Source organism: Arachis stenosperma, chromosome 2, assembly GCF_014773155.1.
Source record: "Arachis stenosperma cultivar V10309 chromosome 2, arast.V10309.gnm1.PFL2, whole genome shotgun sequence".
Classification (NCBI taxonomy): Eukaryota; Viridiplantae; Streptophyta; class Magnoliopsida; order Fabales; family Fabaceae; genus Arachis; species Arachis stenosperma.
Genome location: NC_080378.1, coordinates 45,866,669 through 45,887,107, shown reverse-complemented (window position 1 = coordinate 45,887,107; position 20,439 = coordinate 45,866,669). Strand labels below are relative to the sequence as shown.

Below are 20,439 nucleotides of genomic sequence, written 5' to 3'. Positions count from 1 at the left end.
AGAAGAGGAAGAAAGTGAAGAACAACATGTCAAGCTAATGACACTAAAAGAGCACTTGTTGGGAGGTAACCCAACCGTAGGTATAATTTCTTCTCTGCTTTGTTTTTATTCTTTACTTTGTTTAAATTCAATAAATGGGCATATGGTTACATTCTAAGTTTGGTGTTGCCTTGCAACAAAATTGTTTTCAATCTTTTTGGATGATTGCATCAAATCAAAAATGAAAGTGACACACCAAGATTCTAAGTTTGGTGTGCCACTTATTTTTCTATGCAATTCATTCAAGCAACACTACTTGTCTGCATAATCATAATACCTCTGCAGTTTTATTTTTTTCTTTTAATTTGACACTTTTTCATTCTACTTTCTTTAGTCATTTTTCTGTTTGCTTTCATTTTAGTTTGCTTATTTACTGTGTTTGTTAATACTTTACCAAGAGAGCTTTATTCATGACAGATTATTGGCTTGGTGATTGTCTTTAACATACAACAGTTTCATTTAGTTTTGTTTTAAATAAAATTGACATATGATTGCATTCTAAGTTTGGTGTTGCTATGCAACAAAATTTGGTTCCAATATCTATTAGATACTTGCATCAATTCCAAGTGAAAGTGTCACACTAAGTTTGGTGTGCCACTTATTCTTTATGCAAAGTATTGTGCACACCTTCTTATGCTTGCAATCAAATGTCGCTGTCTCTTGTGCCTTGATTGTTATTTTTCATTTTTGCTTGCTTAAAACACATGTGCTACTAACATTTCATTGTGTAAGACATTCATGATCCATCTTAGCCCCATAGCCATTGTTCTAATTGTTGCTTGAGGATGAGCAAGCACTCTAAGTTGGCAAGGGAAAGGGAAGAATTGGAGAAAAAGGACAATAATAATGAAGATGAACTACAAGGTTGTAAAGTTCCTTTTCTTCTAATTTATTTCCAGCACTCTAAATTGCATGATTGTCTTTATATTCTCTTTAGGCATGTGTGGTATGACTAAGCATAGCTTGAATTTGATTTGAAACATGTTGTTGTGACATTATGACTACCAACTTGAGTTTTGTGAATTCAAAAGCAAAAAGCATCATGATCATAAACAAACAAGGAATTAAAGAAGAATTTAGCATGTGCATACAAGTATTGGAAAGCTAGTATGATTGATTGTTGCTCAATTGCATTGGATTTTATTTAATTGAAGTTTTTCATCTAGTACATTTTGTGAAATCTTTTGAAATCATGAAAACCTTGAAGAAGCAAAAACAATTAAAGCAAGAAAAGAAAAAGGGAAAGAATGAGAAAGCTGAAGGCTCTGAGTACCAATGGCAATTTATTTGCTAAGTGCTTGTGGTGTTTATGTATCAAGCCAAATGCTTGAAAACAAAACACTTAGAAGTCAAGGCTAGGCTCAAGTGCAAAAGCACTCCCTCAAAGCTCAAGGCTCTGAGCATCAATGATTAGAGAGTCAAGAAAAGAAAAGAAAAAATGAGCTTAATGAAGTCCTCTAATTAAATGCTTGTGGTGCTTATGTATCAAGTGGTAATACTTGAAAACAAAGCATTTAGAAGTCGTAGCTTTGTTATTAACTCATGGGGCAAAGCACCCAAAAGGAGAAAAAAAAATCAAAAGCTTGTTTCAAGGAAGAATTATAAGAAAAAGATTTCATAAAATAAGCTAGATAGAAGCATCAATCATTTACATCTCTTTTGTAATTGTAGCATGCATAGAAAACTAGCTTGCCATGAACATTGAGTTGCTATTCTTCTTACCTTGGATTGTCAATCTTTATTGCATGATTCTTTTCTTGCTTGGGGACAAGCAAGATTTAAGTTTGGTGTTGTGATGACAAGTCATCATATACCCATTTTTCAAGCTAATTTCACTTGTTTTGTTAGCATTTATGCACTTTCTTGCATCCTAAGTAAGTGATTTGGAGTGAAAATGCATAACTTCTCTAAATCAAGCAATCACCATGAAATTAATGTTAATCCATGAGGTTTAAGCTAATTTTAATTGAATTTTAATTGATTTATAAGCCTCTTGAATTTAGTGATACTTTGAGTGGTTGTTTTGGTTTATTGTAGGTGAAGAAAAGAAAAAAAAAGAAAAAAAAAACGTGGCCTAAAGAAAGCGTGACCCAAGGAGAAGGAAGCGTGGTTAAAGGGATGAGAAGTGTGCCGCATGGAAGGGAGGAAGCAAACATTGCCCTCCACAAGGGCACACTGCCCTCTAGGAGGGCAACATAAGGAAACAAGCTTGAGAAGCAATTCTGCCCTGCCCTCCTCAAGGGCAATGTCGGGCTCACAAGGGCAGAATCATGATGAAGCAAAGTGAGGATGAAGCAAATTTTGGCTAAGTTAAAATCTGGGCGCTCACAGCATGACCATGCCTACTTCAAAGGGCTATAACTTGAGCTACAGACGTCCGATTGATGTGCTTCCAGTTGCGTTGGAAAGCTGACATTCAGAGCTTTCCAACGATATATAGAAATCCATATTTGGCGTCCAATTGAGGCAGGAACGGAAGGCATCTTTAAGGGCCAAAAATAAGCAAAAATAAACCAAGGAAATTATAGTAGCGTGTTTGCCTCCTCCATGATTCGAACACGGGACAAGCATTTTGGAAACATTGCCCTGCCCTTGGCGCGGGCAGGGCAGCATTTGGATGGCACACAAATGTGGCGCACCAAGAAGCATCGCGCGCACCAAGCTTCGTCCCTGGCAGCACCAACCGCGCGCACCAACACAAATCTGGCGCATCATACTTTTCTGCCCTGCCCTTGGCGCGGGCAGGGCAGCGTTTCACGCATCAGGCTGCACCATGGCCGCACCAAGCTCGCACATTGCCGCACCAAATCCACGCACCATGCACCAACTTTCTGCCCTGCCCTCCACAAGGGCAGGGCTGCCTCCTGGAAGCTAATTTCTCATGGGCTGAAAATTGGATTAAAAATCCAATTTAATTCATTTCTTCACCAAATCAAAGGCCCATCAAAATTCCAAAATCCAAGAATAGAAAGTGTATAAATAGGAGCTAGTTTTATGTAATTGGGGGGCTGGAGACTTTATTTTTGAATTTTCCTTTCTACTTGCATTGTAATTTTGAACTTTGGAATTTCTTAGAGAATTAGGAAGGAGAATTGATCTCTCTTCTTCCTGGTTCCTTCTTGAACACTCTTTACTTTTCTTGCTTTGGATCTTGGGTGAAGAATTGAAGAACTTCTGTTTCAATCTCACCTTGAGATCTCTTCTTTAATTTTCTGCATAATTGAATTTTACTTTCGGTTCATTTCTTCTTCTGTGTTTTCTGCAATTTGCTTTCCTTTACTTCTTCTGCAATTGTTCTTGTTGGATCAAGGAAGGATTTGAGATCTAGACTTGTTATCTAGTCTCCTCCAATCCTGAGATCTTCAATCACTTTTAATTTGCTGCAACTTAAGCACTGCTTTTCTGTTTAGAATTCTTCAAGCAATTTCCATTTTCTGTTTAGATCTGTTGCATGATTTTGCACCTTTTACTTCTCTGTTTGATTGCTATTTACACTTTCCTGTTGAATTTTAATTTCCAGCACCCAACCCCCTTTACTTTTCATGCAATTTACATTTCTTGCAATTTAAGTTTTAGTTGTTTTACTTTCTTGTTATTTAAGTTACTTGCAATTTTACTTTCTGCAATTTTAAATTTCCTGTCATTTACATTCTGTTGGCTACAATTTCAAACAATCCACTTCAATGTTAGCTTGACTAAACTAATCACCCACTAAAATTGCTTGATCCATCAATCCCTGTGGGATCGACCTCACTCTAAGTGAGTTATTACTACTTGATGCGACCCGGTACACTTGCCGGTTGGATTTGTGTGTTGGAAATTCATTTTTCCACAAAAACACCATCAACTAGTCTTATTTGACTTTCTCTCATGGAAGATAACATTATATCTTCTTCCTAAGTTGGAGTTGACTAAATAGGATAAGCTTTTGTTAATTATTGTTATGAGTGACTAGAATAGAAAGCCTAGGTTCTCAATTTTTGCCATGAATGTCTCTCTTTATCACTTGCTTTCTTTAGTTGCTTGCTTTACTTTCTTGTCCTTTTACCAAATCAAACCCCCTTGTTCCTCATAGCCAATAATTGATCACTTCATTGCAATTCCTTGTGAGATGACCCGAGGTTTGAATACTTTGGTTACTTTTATTGGTTTGTACTTGTTACAACCAAACATTAAAATTTGATGTGAGAGTTATTTGTTGGTTTGGAGCTATGCTTACAACGAAGTTCTTATTTCTATTAAGAGAAATTCTAGACCAACGATAATTCTTCCTATCAAATTTTTGGTGCTGTTGCCGGGAAATTGCAATGGTGTTATGTTATTGGCTATTGTATATATGTTAATATGCTTCTTTGTTAGTTTTTGCTTGCTTTAGGAGTTAGTTTTTATTAGTTCTTATTATTATTATTTGTTTTTATCTTCTCTTGTCACTATGAATTCTCACCCTTTTGGCTATGAGTGTGGTTATAACTATGTTGTAGGAGATGAAAATTACAATGATAACATGCATCAAGGATGGAACAACCAATGATGGGAGGAGTATCAAGGATTTGATCACCCTTCTTGGCAACAAGCTTCCCAAATGTGCTATGAACAAGAGCCATTCCAAGATGCATACCAATCTAATGTGTGTGGTGACCCTCAATATGGTTGTCAACCACAATCATCATATGCATATGAACCCGCTCCTCAATATAGCCCTCCACCAAAATCACAAGCCTCATACCACCATTCACCTTCATATGGTCCTAACCCATATCTACCATACCAACCACCATATGAACCATATCTAGAGCTACCACCATTCCAACACGAATACTCCCATGAACCACAAATTCCATATATACCACCTCAAGACTTTCACCAATATGAACCACCTTCCAACTACAATACCTTTCCCTCAAACAATGAACCCTCTCTTCCACCACCAACTTTATTGGACCAATCTCTCCAACCCCTAATACAAGAGCAACAAGAACTTATATCTAGGTGTCAAAAGCAAGAAGAAGAGCAAAAGATGCTAGGAGAATTCGTGGCTAGTTTGACCAAAGTAATGAACCACATAGTATCATTGTGCTCAAGTATTCAAGGCACTCCCATTGTTGAATGTGGAGAAGCAACCAAGGAGCACAATGAGAAGGAGAATTTGGGGCTTCAAGGTGAAGAAGAGGAGTTAAAGTAAGAACTGCAACAAGAGGAGGAAGTAGAAAAAATTGAACCAAAGGAAGAGGTTGAAGATTTAGGAGATGTTGAGTGCAAGGAGGAATCTCAAGTTGAAGAGCTTTCTTCCATGAAGTGTGAAATTGGTGTTAAGGAGGATAGTGCACAACCTCCAAGGCACAATGTGATTGAAGTGTTCCAAGCAACAAGTCCTCCTAATTATGATGATTCCGTATCAACATATGATCCTTTTGAGCTTGATGAATCCTTCCCCAATGAACTTGGAATTGATGATGAGGTAGATTTCATTAAACCTCCTATTTATGATTTGAGTGATGAGGAAGAGTTAGAAGAAATTGGTGAAGAAGCATGTGAACTTGAGGAAGCTTGGCAAGAGGTAGAGCTTGAAGAACCTTGCCAAGTGGTGGAAGCCCCTAAAAGAGGATGGACGGGAGTGGAACGTGCTTTATCAAGACCGTTGGAAACTCCTCCACCTAAGTTACCATCCAATCCTTTATTTGAGTGGGTAAAACTCATTACTCTTACCTTTATTATCCCACTTGAATTTGGTTTGCTTGAGACGGATGGCCAACTTAGGGCGCTTTATGGAATAAAGTGTAAGAGGAGGATGTTTAGTGGTTGGCGTTGTAAATTTAGGCTCATTATGGTTGGAAGCTCAAAGTTTAGGAGCATGGATTGGTGTAGTTCTCAATTGGATGGGTCTAGGAGGGTAGTTTGGTGCCTTAGTGATAATTCGAACTTCTTACCACCCGAAGGGAATTAACGTGATTAATTTGAAGACGGGTGTCAAAACAAAGTGTGGGATCCCGGATTACAAGGTGTAGATCAACTTTGGGAGCTCATGGTTTGTGAAGAACTCCATGAAGGCTTCGAGCTAAAAATTTTGAATGATGGAGCTTATTGGAGATTCAAGCATTGGGGTTTATCACTAGGCTAGCATTCCTACATCTAATCTTCCGCCTTTGTGAGGCAACTAAGGTGCGGATTGAACATGACACTCTTATCCCCATCAAGTGGGTCCATCTCTAAGAAGACTATGGAGTACGCTCGGGAGTATGCTAGCGCCTCGAGAGAGAAGCCGGCTCCCGCACCCCAGCCTTAGTAGCCTGAGATGCCTCAGGGATACTATTTCCCTCAACACGATAATTGGAATCAGTTGACATCATCCATTGGGCATTTGGCATCATCCGTTGATCAGCTGAGGATGGACCATGAGGGCCACTCTGCCTTCCTTCAGCAGCTAGTAGAGGAGTAGCAGAGCCAGAGGCGGGAGATGGAGCAGCTAAGGCATGATTTTGGAGCAGCTGAGGACGATTGAGGTGGTCTAGTTTCTTTATTGATATTCCCCTTATTTTCTGTTTTCAGTTATTATCTCTTATTTTTTGTTATATGTTTAAATCCTTTGCATGAGTAGTAGTAGTTTGAGTCTTTTTTTATTTCTAGTTATTTGTTTCAGTATTTTTTTGTTTTTGTTGAAAAGTTATCTCATGTATTGCGCATCGAGCTTGAAAAAAAAAAGAAAAGAAAAGTGATAGAATGCATAAGAACTTGAGTTTATATATTCTAAATTGTCTTATTTATCTTTATGTTGTGGTATTTATCTATGGTTCTGAATGCATGAATAGAACAGTGTATATTAATATTGGAGTTAGGGCTGTTGATTCCTGAAGTACAAGAATTTAGAGAAGTATTATGCATTCTCCAAATTAAAAAGAAAATTAATCTTTGAAGCAAAAGAAAGAGCTAAAAAAGAAAAAGAAAATAAAAAGTAAAGTCCAAGGCTCTGAGCATCAATGGCTAAGAAGGTTAAGTATGATCAAAAGCTCAAAGAGTTATTTCCCTAGCCATATGCTAGTGGTGTGAATGTGTCAAGAAAATCTCGAGAAAGAACACTTAAAGTCGAGATCAAGTGCCAATAAAGAGTATGCCAAAGGTTCTAAGCACCACTAACTGGAAAAAAATTAAAAGAAGAAAATTAGAACTCAAAGAGTTTCTCGGTTAAGTGCTTGTGGTATTTTTTAGTCAAGTAAAGCTTGAGACAAAATATTTAGAGTGACGGCTAGGCTCAGGGTGCAAAGCAACAAAGAAAATAACAAAAGGAAAAGTTGTGTTCAAGGATTAATCAGATGTTAAAAAGAAAGAGAATTCATAATATTATCTGGATTCTAGTTCTAAAGGATATTAACAATCCTGAACTCCAAAAGATAGTGAGATGCCAAAACTGTTCAGAATTATAGTGTCACCAACCCTAATCAGAGAAGAGATAGGAGCTTAATTGAAAGCTCAGTTCTCACGCAAATCCACTTCTCAGTTTAATTTTATTTTTAGTTGCTTGAGGACAAGCAACAATTCAAGTTTGGTGTTGTGATGCGTGAGCATCTTTTCTCCATTTTCTTATTATTTTAGATATAAAGTTATTAAGTTTTATTGAGATTTTAGTGTTTGAAGCCTATTTGGATGCTACTTTGAGGCGCATTGTGGTTTTATTTGTTTTAGGAAAAATCTGGGCGAGTTTGTCAGAGTTTGTGCAGAAGAAAAAGAAGAAAAAGCAAATCTGCCAAGCTGGCGCCAAACGCCGAGCCTGGCATTTGGCGCCAAGTGTCTCGTGGTGCGTGCAAGGTCTTTGACTAATTGGCGCTAAATGCCTCGACCTGGCGTTTAGCGCCAGGAGCTTCGTGATCCGTGCAATGGCCACAATCTTCTCTACCTCCTCGGCGCTAAATGCCGAGCCTAGTGTTTAGTGCTAGGAAGACCACAAAACTCCACAATTTTCTTTGCGTCACTGGCGCTAAACGCTGAGCCTGGCGTTTAGCGCCAGCACCGCGTACATGGATTTCAAGGACGACTTCATTGGATGAAGATATTGTTAATAATTAGTTTTATTTTATTTTCTTTTGTTTATTATTAATACCAAACACAATCCTCTAGGGTTTGAGATATTATTTTATTTTATTTATTTTAATTTATTTCCAAATTAATTAGGTTAGATATAAAAGGAAAAAGATTTAGCCCTTTGGGCTGCTTTCTCTCTTCTACCTCATTCTACACTTTACACTCTTTGGAACCCTAGTTTTTTGCTGAGTCATGAGCAACTAAACCTTAATTATTAAGGTTAGGAGCTCTGTTTATTCTATGGATTAATACTATTGTCACTCTATTTTAATTCTTGTATTGATTTAAATTCAAGGATTACTTTCGTTCTTCATCTTATGAATTTGAGTGTATTGGAAAATAACTCTTGTTCTACATGAATTTTTGTTGATTCTTAGAAAAGTTAACTCACTTGAATAATAGTTTGAAAGTAATTCCTCCTAAATCACTAATTACTTGGACTTAACGGGATATGTGATATATAATCCTTTTATATTTGGGTAATTAGGGTTTTTGTGGCTTATAAACTAGAATTGGACTTAAACCTTTAATCTACATTAAGTGACCAAGGAATTGGCGGTTGATTAGGTTAGAGGAGACTAGATCACTAAGAAATTAGGATTTAGTCAATTACAGTTTTCCATGAATTGAATCCTGCATGATTAAAATAGTTGGTAAGAAATACTAATCCGAAAAAATAAATAACTCTGAAACTTTAACTGTTCTCTCATACATTTTTTTTGCACCAAACCTTTATTTGCCCTCTTGAACTCTCTGAATTACTGTTTAATGCAATTTGAACCCAAAACACTATTTTCTACTTGTCTAACTAAGTGAATCACTTAATTATTGTTGTTTGGTCCATTAATCCTCGTGGGATCGACCCTCACTCACCTGAGGTATTAATTGGTATGACCCGGTGCACTTGCCGATTCAGTTATGGTATTCGAAATCCGCATCAGACAGCGATGACTGTTAGAATAGAACTCTCTTAAGTTAGATTACCATGTTTATGGTTTAATTTATATATTTCATTAAGCTTGAATACTTTGTATCGTTATGAAGTTCTAGGATTATCTTTGGCTTTTTGGAACCTTATATATTATCTATTGGGCATTGTTACCATGCTGAGAACATCCGGTTCTCATGCCATATGTTGTTGTTATTGTTTTTCAAATGCAGGTCATAACCCACCTCGGTGAGTTTGCGGATAGTGACATAGTGGAGGATGGTTCAGCTTCCTATTTGATTTAGTTTTGTAGTCTCTCACTTTTGTATATTTTGTTGCCGTAGAGACTTGTATTTTGAAAACCCTGAGAGATAGGATATTAGCTGTTTTAAACATCAAAAACTCTGTTGTATTTTCTATTTCGACTAGCCGGCCTAAACTCTAAAGGTTGTGACTAGTCCTCTTTTGTGTGTGTGTGTGTGTGTGTGTATATATATATATATATATATATATATATATATATATATATATATATATATATATATATATATATATATATACATGTTTACTCCTTTTATTCTGTTTATCTCTTGTGCCTATGGCTTTAGATATCGTGTGTGAACGCTTCATGATTTATTTCTTCTGTTTATCTATCTTTGAACTTATGTTTCTTATATCGGGCTCCGAGTATTACTACATCTTTCTATATATATTATTGTATAAGTTTTAGAATTGTCGTGGCACTTTATTATCCTTCGGTTTACAGCTAGAGATAAGGCTTGGGGTGATAGGATGTTACACCAAACCAACCCTATGTTGAATGCACCATCACCTGCGTTTAACGCACCACCAAGCTGCATTGAACACAGCTCAACCCAATAAGGCCTCCACCATGCGTTTGACGCACCAAACCATGCGTCTAATGCATCTACTTCCATGCATTCAACATTCTATGTCCATGTGTTGAATGCAGCTCCTCTTGCCTTCAATGCAACCTCCAGTAGCTGAGCAACCTTCCATGCGTTCAACGGAAGCTTTAATATTACCATCATTAGAGGCTCAAGGATCCCAAATTTTGGGCCATGCGTTCAATGCACAAGCCATGCGTTAGATGCAGCTTATCGGCCAACTCCCAGGGTCTCCTAAATCCTTCACGAATCTCTCCAAACATCAAGCACTTAATTTGATGATCCAAGATTAAGCACATGCCATGATATCAAGCCTTGATTGCCAATCGTGAAGAGAATTACCAATAGCTTAATTTGAGAGGGAAAACTATATGAGAAGAATCAATTAGATTAGATTTTATTCGGTTTTCTTTGATTCGGTTTTCTTTGATTTAGTTTTGAATTCTGAATTTTTAGGATTAGGGTTAGCATTTAAAAAGGGGAGAGACACACACGTAAGCTCTCTTCCGACAGCCATTTCAATTCATTGTTTTCGTTTTCAGCACATTATGAGTCACTAATCTCCTCCGCGAAGGTTAGGAGCCCTGTTGATTCTAATAGACTAATGTTATAACTTTTCTACCTTTGATTAATACATTGATATTTTTTAAGAAATAAGTTTTCGTTCGTCATCACAAAGATTTGAATGTATTGGAATATAATTCTCATCCGAATTGAATTCTATTATCACTTTGAAAAAGTTAGTTATTGGAATTAAGTTTGAAAACTTCTTCTCATAATTTTTTAAGTTTTAAAACTGGTTTGATAAGTGACATAAAATCAACTAGGTTTAGTTTTTAAGAATTGTGTGGTTTTGAATAAGTAAATATATCTCACCTCTTATCATAATCAATTGATCAAGGAATTGACGATTCGTTAAGTTAAGAGAAATTGAACTACTAAAGGATTGCGATTTGATTAACTATGATTTGCTATGGATACATCTTTGCCTATTTCAAAGTAGATAGTGAAAAGCATTCTTCTTGAAGTTTAAACATCTCCGAAACCTTAACGCTTTTATTCATATTACTTTCTTAACCGTTTACAAATTGCTTTCAATTAATTCTCTATTTTGATACTGAATACCTCGAAAACCTGAATTTCAATTGTCTAACTAGATTAATCAATTAACCATTGCTTGCTTAGTCTATTAATGCTTGTAAGAACGATAACTCACTCACCATGGTATTACTTGATATGATTCGTTGCTTATCGAATTTAAAAAAAGTTCAACAGAAAGAAAGAAATAATTAAGAGTAAAATTAGAATAAAATATTGACTAATTTCTAATTGTCCAAAATCTAGTAATAAAAATAAAATAAAAAATTATTTTAAACATTAAAAATAAAACTAAATCAAATTAAATATAAAGAATATTATTAAAAAATATTAAAAACAAAAATTATATTTTGGTGAATGCTATGGTGCCTATAATGTGGTGCCTATTTATTAAAAAAGATTAAAAGTTATTATTTTATTTAAAAGATATAAAAATAAATAATTTTTAAAAAATCAAAACTTACTACAAAAAATAAATTAGACAACATTTAAGCAAAAACTCATAGGCACCATAGAATTAGCCTTATATCTTACTACCCCAATATCATTGTAAAATTTTGAAATACAAGCCAGGAAAAAAAAACACAAAACTGCGCCGGAAGGTAGGGAATGGTAAATTTGGATTTGCGCCTTTGCGGTAAAATTTTCCAACACAACCAAGGAAAAGAAGAATTAAAAACAGCGCCAAAAGGTTAAACGGATTTGGCGCCACGTTCACTCTCTAAAATCCCGCCCACTTCATATTCTATTCTTCCTTTATAAACCTCAAACGCGAAACGCCTTTCTACACTCTCATTTCCACTCTCTACTCTCATGGTCTTCGTAAGTCATAACCTATCCGCTTTGTTCTTTTAAACTTCTCCATTTTCATTTTTTTCCTTTTAAGGCTCTTATACAATTTAACCTATGGAGGAACATTCAGTAACTGAAGGAAAAGAAGGAGGAGGAGCCTTCCAGAAGGTTCTAACCCCTTCCAAAAGCGACGACGTCGCATTCTTCAACGGCAAGCCTGTCATTGTCGCCCAGCCCCTCACAGTGGTCCGCGCCCTCACTAGCACCCGTGTCCTTGCCCCTCACAACCCTGCCGACTCGCCGAATCAACCCAGAGGAAACGAAACAACCACCGGAAACAACGCAAATGAGGAAAAGCCGCAAGAACAGGAAGCAGATTCGAAACACGTTTCTTCTGAAATACAAGAAGAAACGCGTTTCGAGGACGACGGAGATTCTCCTTCGGAGGTGGTGATGGAAACGCAGATTGAGCAACAAGAGCCCGAAGGCGAAGGTAAACGCTCTATGATGTCGTTTGAGGAGTTTCTAAAGTCTACGAACACGAAAGTTGCGTCGGAAGAGGAGGCTCTGAAACCAGTTGCTGAGAGCGTTGTTGTTCGCGTCAAGGAGGAACCGGTAGTCGCCGACGATGGCGACGTAGCGATTCTGAGTTTGAATCAAGCGCGTAATGCTGAAGTGAAGAAGAAGGATGAAGAGAGGATTCCAGGACTCGAGGACGGTGAGTTCGATGTGCCGCAAGGGTGGTTGCTTATGGGAAGAAAGGTGGAGATTGCTCTTTCGATGGCGAAGGGAGTGCGGCGATTGGTAGATAATGAGATCGTTCACTTCGATTTCCCTCGAGCTAATTCGTCTCGCAAGTCTCAATCCCTCGTTCGCATCTCAACTAAGCGTTCCGGATTGGTAAAATTTGATATTAATTGTTTGATTAGATAAATCCATCTTCATCTGATGTTTGTAGTTTTAAAATTCATTTTTTATTAGTTGATATGGCCTTTTAAATGAAGAATTAATACCGGTTTTCTAGTGGAATAATTTAGGGTTTTTTATCCGATTTTTATTAGAACTAAACCCATCTAGACTTGTGTAAATGTGTTGATATTGCAATGTGGCGTATGTAGCAAAATTGATATAATTGAAATTTATGATTTCGTAATTTTATTTATAACTTGGCTTAAAACAAGTCGTTAATTGACATGACAATTGTTGGGCAAGTTTTGGTGCATTTTAGCTTTGTTTTTTATGAGAGCTGTTTATGGTGTGTAATTATTTGGAAGCTGACGGTGTTGCGTTTGTTGTGTGGTTGGAATTCTATTCTGCAGGTTGGGAGGCTTCCAATGGAGTGGGCGAACACTGTAGTTCCTCTTGTGCAATCTGGGTTTGTTCAGGTTCGAGGGCGATGCATAGGTGTACCGCATAGCCTCAAAATGATGCAAGAAATCATGCTGTTAGTGAGGTATGTGAAAAAATCTTGATTGTTCAGATAATCCCTTATTTATTTCCTTTTGATTATCTTTAACTTGATACTGTATTTTGTAGACGAAGCTAGATAGTTAATTTACCCCCTGTTTTTGTTTGCAGCTTTTATATTCACCAATCTGTATTCACAGAATGTGTTGAAAACTCTTGGAGCATAGAAGCTTGTCGTAACCGTAGCTCTACCATCAAGCCACTTCCTCAACTGTTCAAAATGCTAGATATTAAACCATATCAGAAGGTAATAGATTATAGACCTATATATTTCGTTCGTTTTGGTGGTTTCTCTATTTTGCATTTATAACGAGGGTATTTCCCCCAACCTCTCCCAGGCCTATTTCACCCCTGATGATGTTTCCAAAAAGCGGCCTCGAAATACTGAGGTATTTGCTAGATGCTACACAATCTGTTCCTTCCTTTTTAACTATTTCTACTTTTCATAATACTTGTTAAGAAAATTATTTAAATGCATTTGAAATGAATGCTTCCCCGGAAGTCTAATTCTGTTGATGCTGCCAGGTTGACCCAGGTGAAGCTGTAGCCTTACATATGATCAAGCAAAGAAAGTTGGCTGAATCAGGAAAGGGTGTCCAGCAGATTCCGGAGCAGAATGAGAATGAACAATCTCTTTCAGAGTCGGCTTTGAATAAGCTCATTGGAGCTTCAGAAATCTATGACCTGGAGGTAAAAAGCTCTTCAGCTTTTAAATTTTCAGTTACTTATATTTCACATCTTATCAAAGTGTTTCTAATTCTTGTACCTATAGGAGAAGGATGCGCCACGAACACTGAAGTGTGTTCTAAAGCATTACCAGAAACAAGCTCTCTATTGGATGTCAGAGATAGAAAATGGGAATAGGGCCGATAGTGCTGAGAGTAATCTTAATCCTTGCTGGTCTGCCTACAAAATATGTGAGGGGTACGTACTCTAATAATAATCTAAATGAAATCCTTTTGATGAATATCAGTGGGGAACTCATCCTGACATTATCTTTAACAGAAGAATGATTTATGTGAATATCTTCACTGGAGAAGCAACAACCACAATTCCAAGAGCTACACAGATGGCAAGAGGAGGGGTGAGTTTGTTTAAAGACTGTCAGCCTTATCAGATTTCTACATATTATATACAGTTTGAGGAGTGTGTTAATTATGAAATAATGTTATAAACACTCTTTGTTTATATAGATTCTAGCAGATTCAATGGGACTTGGAAAGACGGTCATGACAATTGCCCTGATTCTCACTAACACAGGCAGGGTTAACTCAGAAAATGATAGTCTTGTCACTGGTAGGAGGAGAAGCATATATAGGCCTAATGGTGGCACTCTTATTATTTGTCCGGTGGCATTATTAGGTCAATGGAAGGTGAGTATCCTTGTTTTCAGCATCAAGAGAAAAATCACCACAACTGATTTTCAGCATCATCTTATAATTTACAAAAGTAGCTCTTAAGCTTTCAATATATACAGGATGAGCTTGAAACACATTCAAAAGAAGACAGTCTCTCCATATTTGTTCATTATGGTGGGGGTAGAACCACTGATCCTGAGTTGCTTGCAAGGCATGATGTTGTCTTAACAACATATAATGTCCTGTCAGGAGCATATAAAAATGTGAGGATATTTTCCTTTATACTTGCATTTCTTTAAAATGCACAGTAAGCTTTCTCATATTGTGTACTCCGTGACTGTTGAAACCAGGATGGAGAGAATAGTATCTACCACGGGGTCCAGTGGTACAGGGTTGTGCTAGATGAAGCTCATACTATTAAAGCCCATAAAAGCCAGGGTGCTATGGCTGCATTTGCTTTGACCTCACACTGCCGCTGGTGTCTAACTGGAACCCCTCTTCAGGTTTGTCTTTCTGATTATCTGTTGAACATTATGCTTCCATTTACATTTTAGTTCAAGTTGAGATATTCTTCCATGTGGAAATAAACTTTGTCTTTCTTTGAAATGTGAAACGACTCACCATCAGGCACATTGCTTATGCTTTTGTTTTTATCTATTTCAGAATAGCTTGGAAGACCTATTCAGCCTGTTGTGCTTCTTGCGTGTTGAACCTTGGTGCAACTGGGCATGGTATGTAAAGAACATATGGCTACTAGTTGATATAAGTTGATAATGTTTGTTCTAGGTAGAGGCCTTTTATTGAGGAAACTGTACTGGTTTTTAATGGTTCATTTGTTGTTTCATAATTTGCAACTGTGTAGGTGGAATAAATTGATTCAAAGGCCTTACGAGAACAATGACCCAACAGCCTTGAAATTGGTAAAGGCCATTTTAAGGACAATGATGTTAAGAAGAACTAAGGAAACTAAGGATAAGCACGGGAGGTACTCATTTCCCTTAAATTCTCTCTTTTGCCATCTAAAATCATTTTTATCATGATACTTATATTGCAATATTTTTCCAGGCCCATTCTTCTCCTGCCACCAGTTGATACTCATTTTGTTGAGTGTGAACAGTCAGAATCTGAACGTGATTTCTATGAAGCCCTCTTCACTAGATCTAAGGTAAGTTTTGTGCAATATCTCTTGATGGTGATTGAGATTATCTTTTAATATTTTTTACATTCTTTTTAATAAATTGGTAATTGTTCACTGTTTTATAATTTATGCCTGAAATTGATCCTCTGCTTAAGCAGTTTGGATATTTGTTAAGTATATTCTTGTCTGGGATCTGTGTCATGAGTCTTAAAACATTTTTATGCAATCAAACAGGTTCAATTTGATCATTATGTTGCACAAGGAAAGGTTTTACACAACTATGCAAATATCCTTGACCTGCTATTGCAATTGAGACGGTGTTGTAACCATCCATTTTTGGTTATGTGGTGAGTGAGGCAATCATTAAATTTCTCCCTACCTTTTTTGTCTTCCCAATCTCCATTCCTCTCATATACTGTCTATTTAATGATGAATTGCCTTGTTTATGCAGCGGTAACTCAGAGAAATATGCCGACTTGAGCAGACTTGCAAGAAAATTCTTGCAATCAAGTGCTGAGTCACTTAACATGTGCAGTAGTCAAAATGATCCACAGAAACAAGCAGAGTTGAATAGACTTGCTAGTAAATTCCTTATCGATACTGATTCTACTTCGAGCTCCATGCAATCTCGTGCATACATTGAGGAGGTCTTGGAGCTTATTCAAAAGGGTGAAATCTTGGAATGCCCTATATGCATGGAGGCACCAGATGATCCTGTGTTTACCCCTTGTGCACATAGGTTCTGTAGAGAATGCCTATTCAGTCACTGGGGGACATCTGAGGGTGGTAAATGTGCAATTTGTCGTCAGCAACTCAGGAAAAGTGATCTCATTATTTGTCCATCTGAAAGCACGTTCAAGGTTGATATTGCAAACAATATGACAGAGTCTTCAAAGGTTTCAAAGCTCTTGGATTACTTGCAAAACATTCAGACGTCATCCCCTGGCGAAAAAAGTATTGTGTTCAGTCAATGGACATCGTTCTTTGATCTGTTGGAGAATCCACTGAGAAGGAGAGGAATTGATTTTCTGAGATACGATGGCAAATTGACCCAGAAACAGAGGGAGAATGTTCTGAGTGAATTCAATACAAAAGAGATAAGGGTAACTGAAATCTCTATTTGAAACAACATTTACAATGATAAAATATTACTCCTGAAGGCCTGAATATCAACACTCGTTTTTACGTATTCCTTTTGTTGTTTTTTGTTTTCAGGTCTTGTTGATGTCATTAAAAGCTGGTGGGGTTGGCTTAAACTTAACTGCAGCCTCAAATGTTTTTATTATGGTATATAGCCTAAACCGGCTCCCCTTTCTTCCCCCTCTACTCAATATATGTAACATGTATCTTCAGTGTGTTAACTCTTTCTAATGTTTACATAGGATCCATGGTGGAATCCAGCAGTTGAGGAACAAGCAATAATGAGAATTCATCGCATTGGACAGAAGCGAAGGGTTGTTGTTAGAAGATTCATTGTCAAGGTTAGCTATTGCATTTTCTCACCTACCTTAGAACTTAGACGTTAGCAAATACTACATTTTATCTTAAACTGCTTAAAAACCCAGAATCCAATTTGTCACGAGTCAAATGTTCTGATTTTGGCTTTGGACTTTGAATCTTCAAAATTGCTACTCAATAATATATTAACCCTAAACAGTATTGCACCTTTTTTTTTATTTTTAATTAGGGTGACCCCTTTGACACTGCTAAACATTTATAGCTACTTAAACTCAAACTTTATGCAAGAATAACTATTTTTGCTTTTGATTTCTTTCCCTGAATTTTTGGTTTAGCATTGGTATCTTAATTGACAAAAAGACACCTTCACATTTTTCACGTTTTTTTTTTTCCAAGTAATTTCGTCCAATTCTTATGTCATGTCAGATTGTGGCTTGAACTTTTTCTGCACCAGGATTCAATTTGCACATTCTTTTGTAGTTTATTCCCTCCTCCCGGAGCGTTTTGGTTGATTTATGGATTCTGGTTATTGTGAACAGGGCACAGTGGAAGACCGCTTGCAACAAGTGCAGGCCAGAAAAGAGAGAATGATAGCGGGTGCCCTTACTGATGATGATGTTCGGACTGCTAGGATTCAAGATCTCAAAATGCTATTCACATGAGAATTTATTATTTTGGGGTAGATGACTCGAGTCAATATTGTCTATTATCTATTTTATATTCCGGGGTACTATTGTAATTCAGTGCTTCACATCTTCAAATGAAGCACATTTTTTGTATAGCTGAGTAGGGTCGTATAAACATTATTGGAGCTTCTTTCTCATATGTTAGTCTGAATTGGATGACCTAAAGAAAATAGTCTACTCGAAAAAGAAAAAGCAAGCTGTTTCCCAAATCTTGAGGTATTATTAGCATTTAGCAGTCTGTTTGGTGCTTTTCTCTTTCGTCAAAGGAGTGGGATATTTTCTCAAAATTAACTTTTATAAAGTAAAAAAAGGAAATAAATAAAATATTATAAATTTTAAATGTCAAATTCTAAATCTGAATTATTAAGTATAAAATAAATAGAAAATTAAAATTTATTTAATTAATAAAAAATACAATACTAATCTTCAAAAATGAATTTGTTAAATTCAAATAGTGGGGAAAGATAAACATACAAAAATTATCTTAAATTATTAAACTACTCATAAAAATATCTTTTAAATTTGTAAATTTGTTAATGACTAAAGTATTTTTAAAATATCTCTCTTAAGTATATATTTTTAAGAGATTTTGAAAACCAGATTTTGATTAAATGTTTTGTAAGCATGATTAGAAAATTCATATATTTTATCTTAAAATTTAGTTATTTTATAATAAGTGAACTTTTATGCTTTTTTGGTGTAAATATCCAAAAATATTTTAAAAAATAAAAAATCTGAAGTTTAAATTTTGATCTCGTTTATATATATATATATATATATATATATATATATATATAAAAGGGTTTTAAAATATATTTATAAAATTTTAGATCAAATATACAAATAATATGTTAAATTTATTAGTGATTTATTATTTATAAAAAAATTGTAATCTTTGTTATTTTTATCATATTTTAAAATATTTTTGAAAATAATTTTATCTTTAATAAAATCAGTAGATAATTCTATTAACGATTTAATAATTAGAGATTATTTTTGGGGTCGAAAGTTGTTGCATTGTTAGGTTTGTGATTAAAGGGGAATATGACGCCACACCACCATTGGCCATGGCTATTGGTCAAAAAGCTCGTGGCATAGGTTGTTTGATTTCGATTCTTTTTACCAATTTGACTAAAATTAGATACCTTGATGCGAAGGAAATCTAAGCCTTTTATTGTGTAGTTCTGCTTGCATAGACAAATAATTTAATCAACCTAGCTTTTTAGAACTTATAAGTTATAAGGTAAGATTAGAAAGTGAAAGTGAGAACTGGGCGACTAAGTTTATATATAAGATAATAAAGTTAGATAAATTATGAATACCTGCAGGATTCTCAATTAGTATAACATCAAAACAAGAAAAGCACCCTAGCCTAACTAATCACTCGTTAAGAGGGGAAATTGGTGGTTCACATGTTGGATTTTCCCTTTAATTATTGGATATGTATGTTTCGTGTCGTGTCTATTTTTAACTGTTATACTCTTACTTAGCTTGGTTCAAGATTTCTTTGTATATTTTTGATGAACGAATTTTTGTGTGGTATAGAATTCACTAATAAATTTTCGTTGCAAGTATAGCTTCTAAACTAACAATAATCCTTTCATACAAAAATTTGTTTGTCACTACAACAAACCCCTAAAATTAATAACCGAAGTATTTAAACCTCGGGTCGTTCTCCCTAGAAATTGCAATAAAGTGTTCTTGTTATTGGTTAGAGGTTTTGGCATAAGAGACAAGAAATGTAAATGGCAAAGAAAATGAACTAACAACTAAGAGAGCTCTTGGTAAGGAATGAGAAGTGGAAGTCCTATCCTCATTACCATCATCAATTGAGATGAGAGTTGTGTATTGCTCCCACTTGGTTAATCTCTAACTACAAAGAAAAGTCAAGTGGAGGAATTAACTTAATATCACAAGTCCTAGCCAAATATAGATAAAAGACTAGCTATATTGACATTCAAGTCAATTAGCAACTTCCAATTATCAATCATCAAAGGAATTAGATAACTCAAGAGTTTCCAATTACTCAACCAAGGTCAAGAGGAACAAAATCTATCTCATAACTAAAAGAAGCATTTCATCAAACACCTAAAAGGCAACAAAGGTAAACAACATGAACTGCAAGAATTAAAGAGAGATCTAACTACAAAAGCAAGAGATTAACAATAGAATGGCAAAACAATTATAAAACAACAAAGAACTTACCAATTGCATTGAAGAAGAAATGTAGATCTACAAAAGAATTCATAAACTACAATTAACAATACAAAGAAACTACAAGAGAAGTAGAATGCTACAACTACAAGAGAAGAATTAAAGATGGAAAAGAAAAATTGAAGCAAGAGAAGAGAGAGATCTAGATCTAAAACTAAGAACCCTAATTCTAGAGAGAAGAGAGAGCTTCTCTCTCTAGAAACTAATTCTAAACTATAACTAAACTAATTGGTAATTAACTTCCTCATTTTCCTTCAATCCTTGAGTTAAATAGCATCAG

The 20,439-nt window shown here is 35.8% G+C and overlaps 1 protein-coding gene across 1 annotated transcript; it reads left to right on the top strand.

Annotated features, from left to right (window-relative positions):
* Window positions 1-11,890: 11,890 nt before the first annotated feature.
* On the top strand, window positions 11,891-18,169 carry LOC130960648 (DNA repair protein RAD5B-like). Its single transcript, XM_057886095.1, has 18 exons — window positions 11,891-12,738; window positions 13,158-13,291; window positions 13,417-13,552; window positions 13,644-13,694; window positions 13,831-13,995; window positions 14,078-14,229; window positions 14,311-14,389; window positions 14,499-14,678; window positions 14,783-14,926; window positions 15,014-15,166; window positions 15,327-15,394; window positions 15,526-15,648; window positions 15,729-15,828; window positions 16,036-16,148; window positions 16,253-16,904; window positions 17,017-17,088; window positions 17,184-17,282; window positions 17,799-18,169. The coding sequence occupies exons 1-18, from the start codon at window positions 11,953-11,955 to the stop codon at window positions 17,919-17,921; spliced, it is 3,330 nt and encodes a 1,109-aa protein (XP_057742078.1). The 5' UTR covers window positions 11,891-11,952; the 3' UTR covers window positions 17,922-18,169.
* The last annotated feature ends 2,270 nt before the right edge of the window (window positions 18,170-20,439 follow it).

Coding starts and splice junctions, on each gene's coding strand:
- LOC130960648 (XM_057886095.1), top strand. CDS start 11,953: ATGGAGGAACATTCAGTAACTGAAGGAAAAGAAGGAGGAGGAGCCTTC. Junction 14,390..14,498: donor CACAGATGGCAAGAGGAGGG/GTGAGTTTGTTT, acceptor TTGTTTATATAG/ATTCTAGCAGATTCAATGGG. Junction 17,089..17,183: donor CCTCAAATGTTTTTATTATG/GTATATAGCCTA, acceptor ATGTTTACATAG/GATCCATGGTGGAATCCAGC.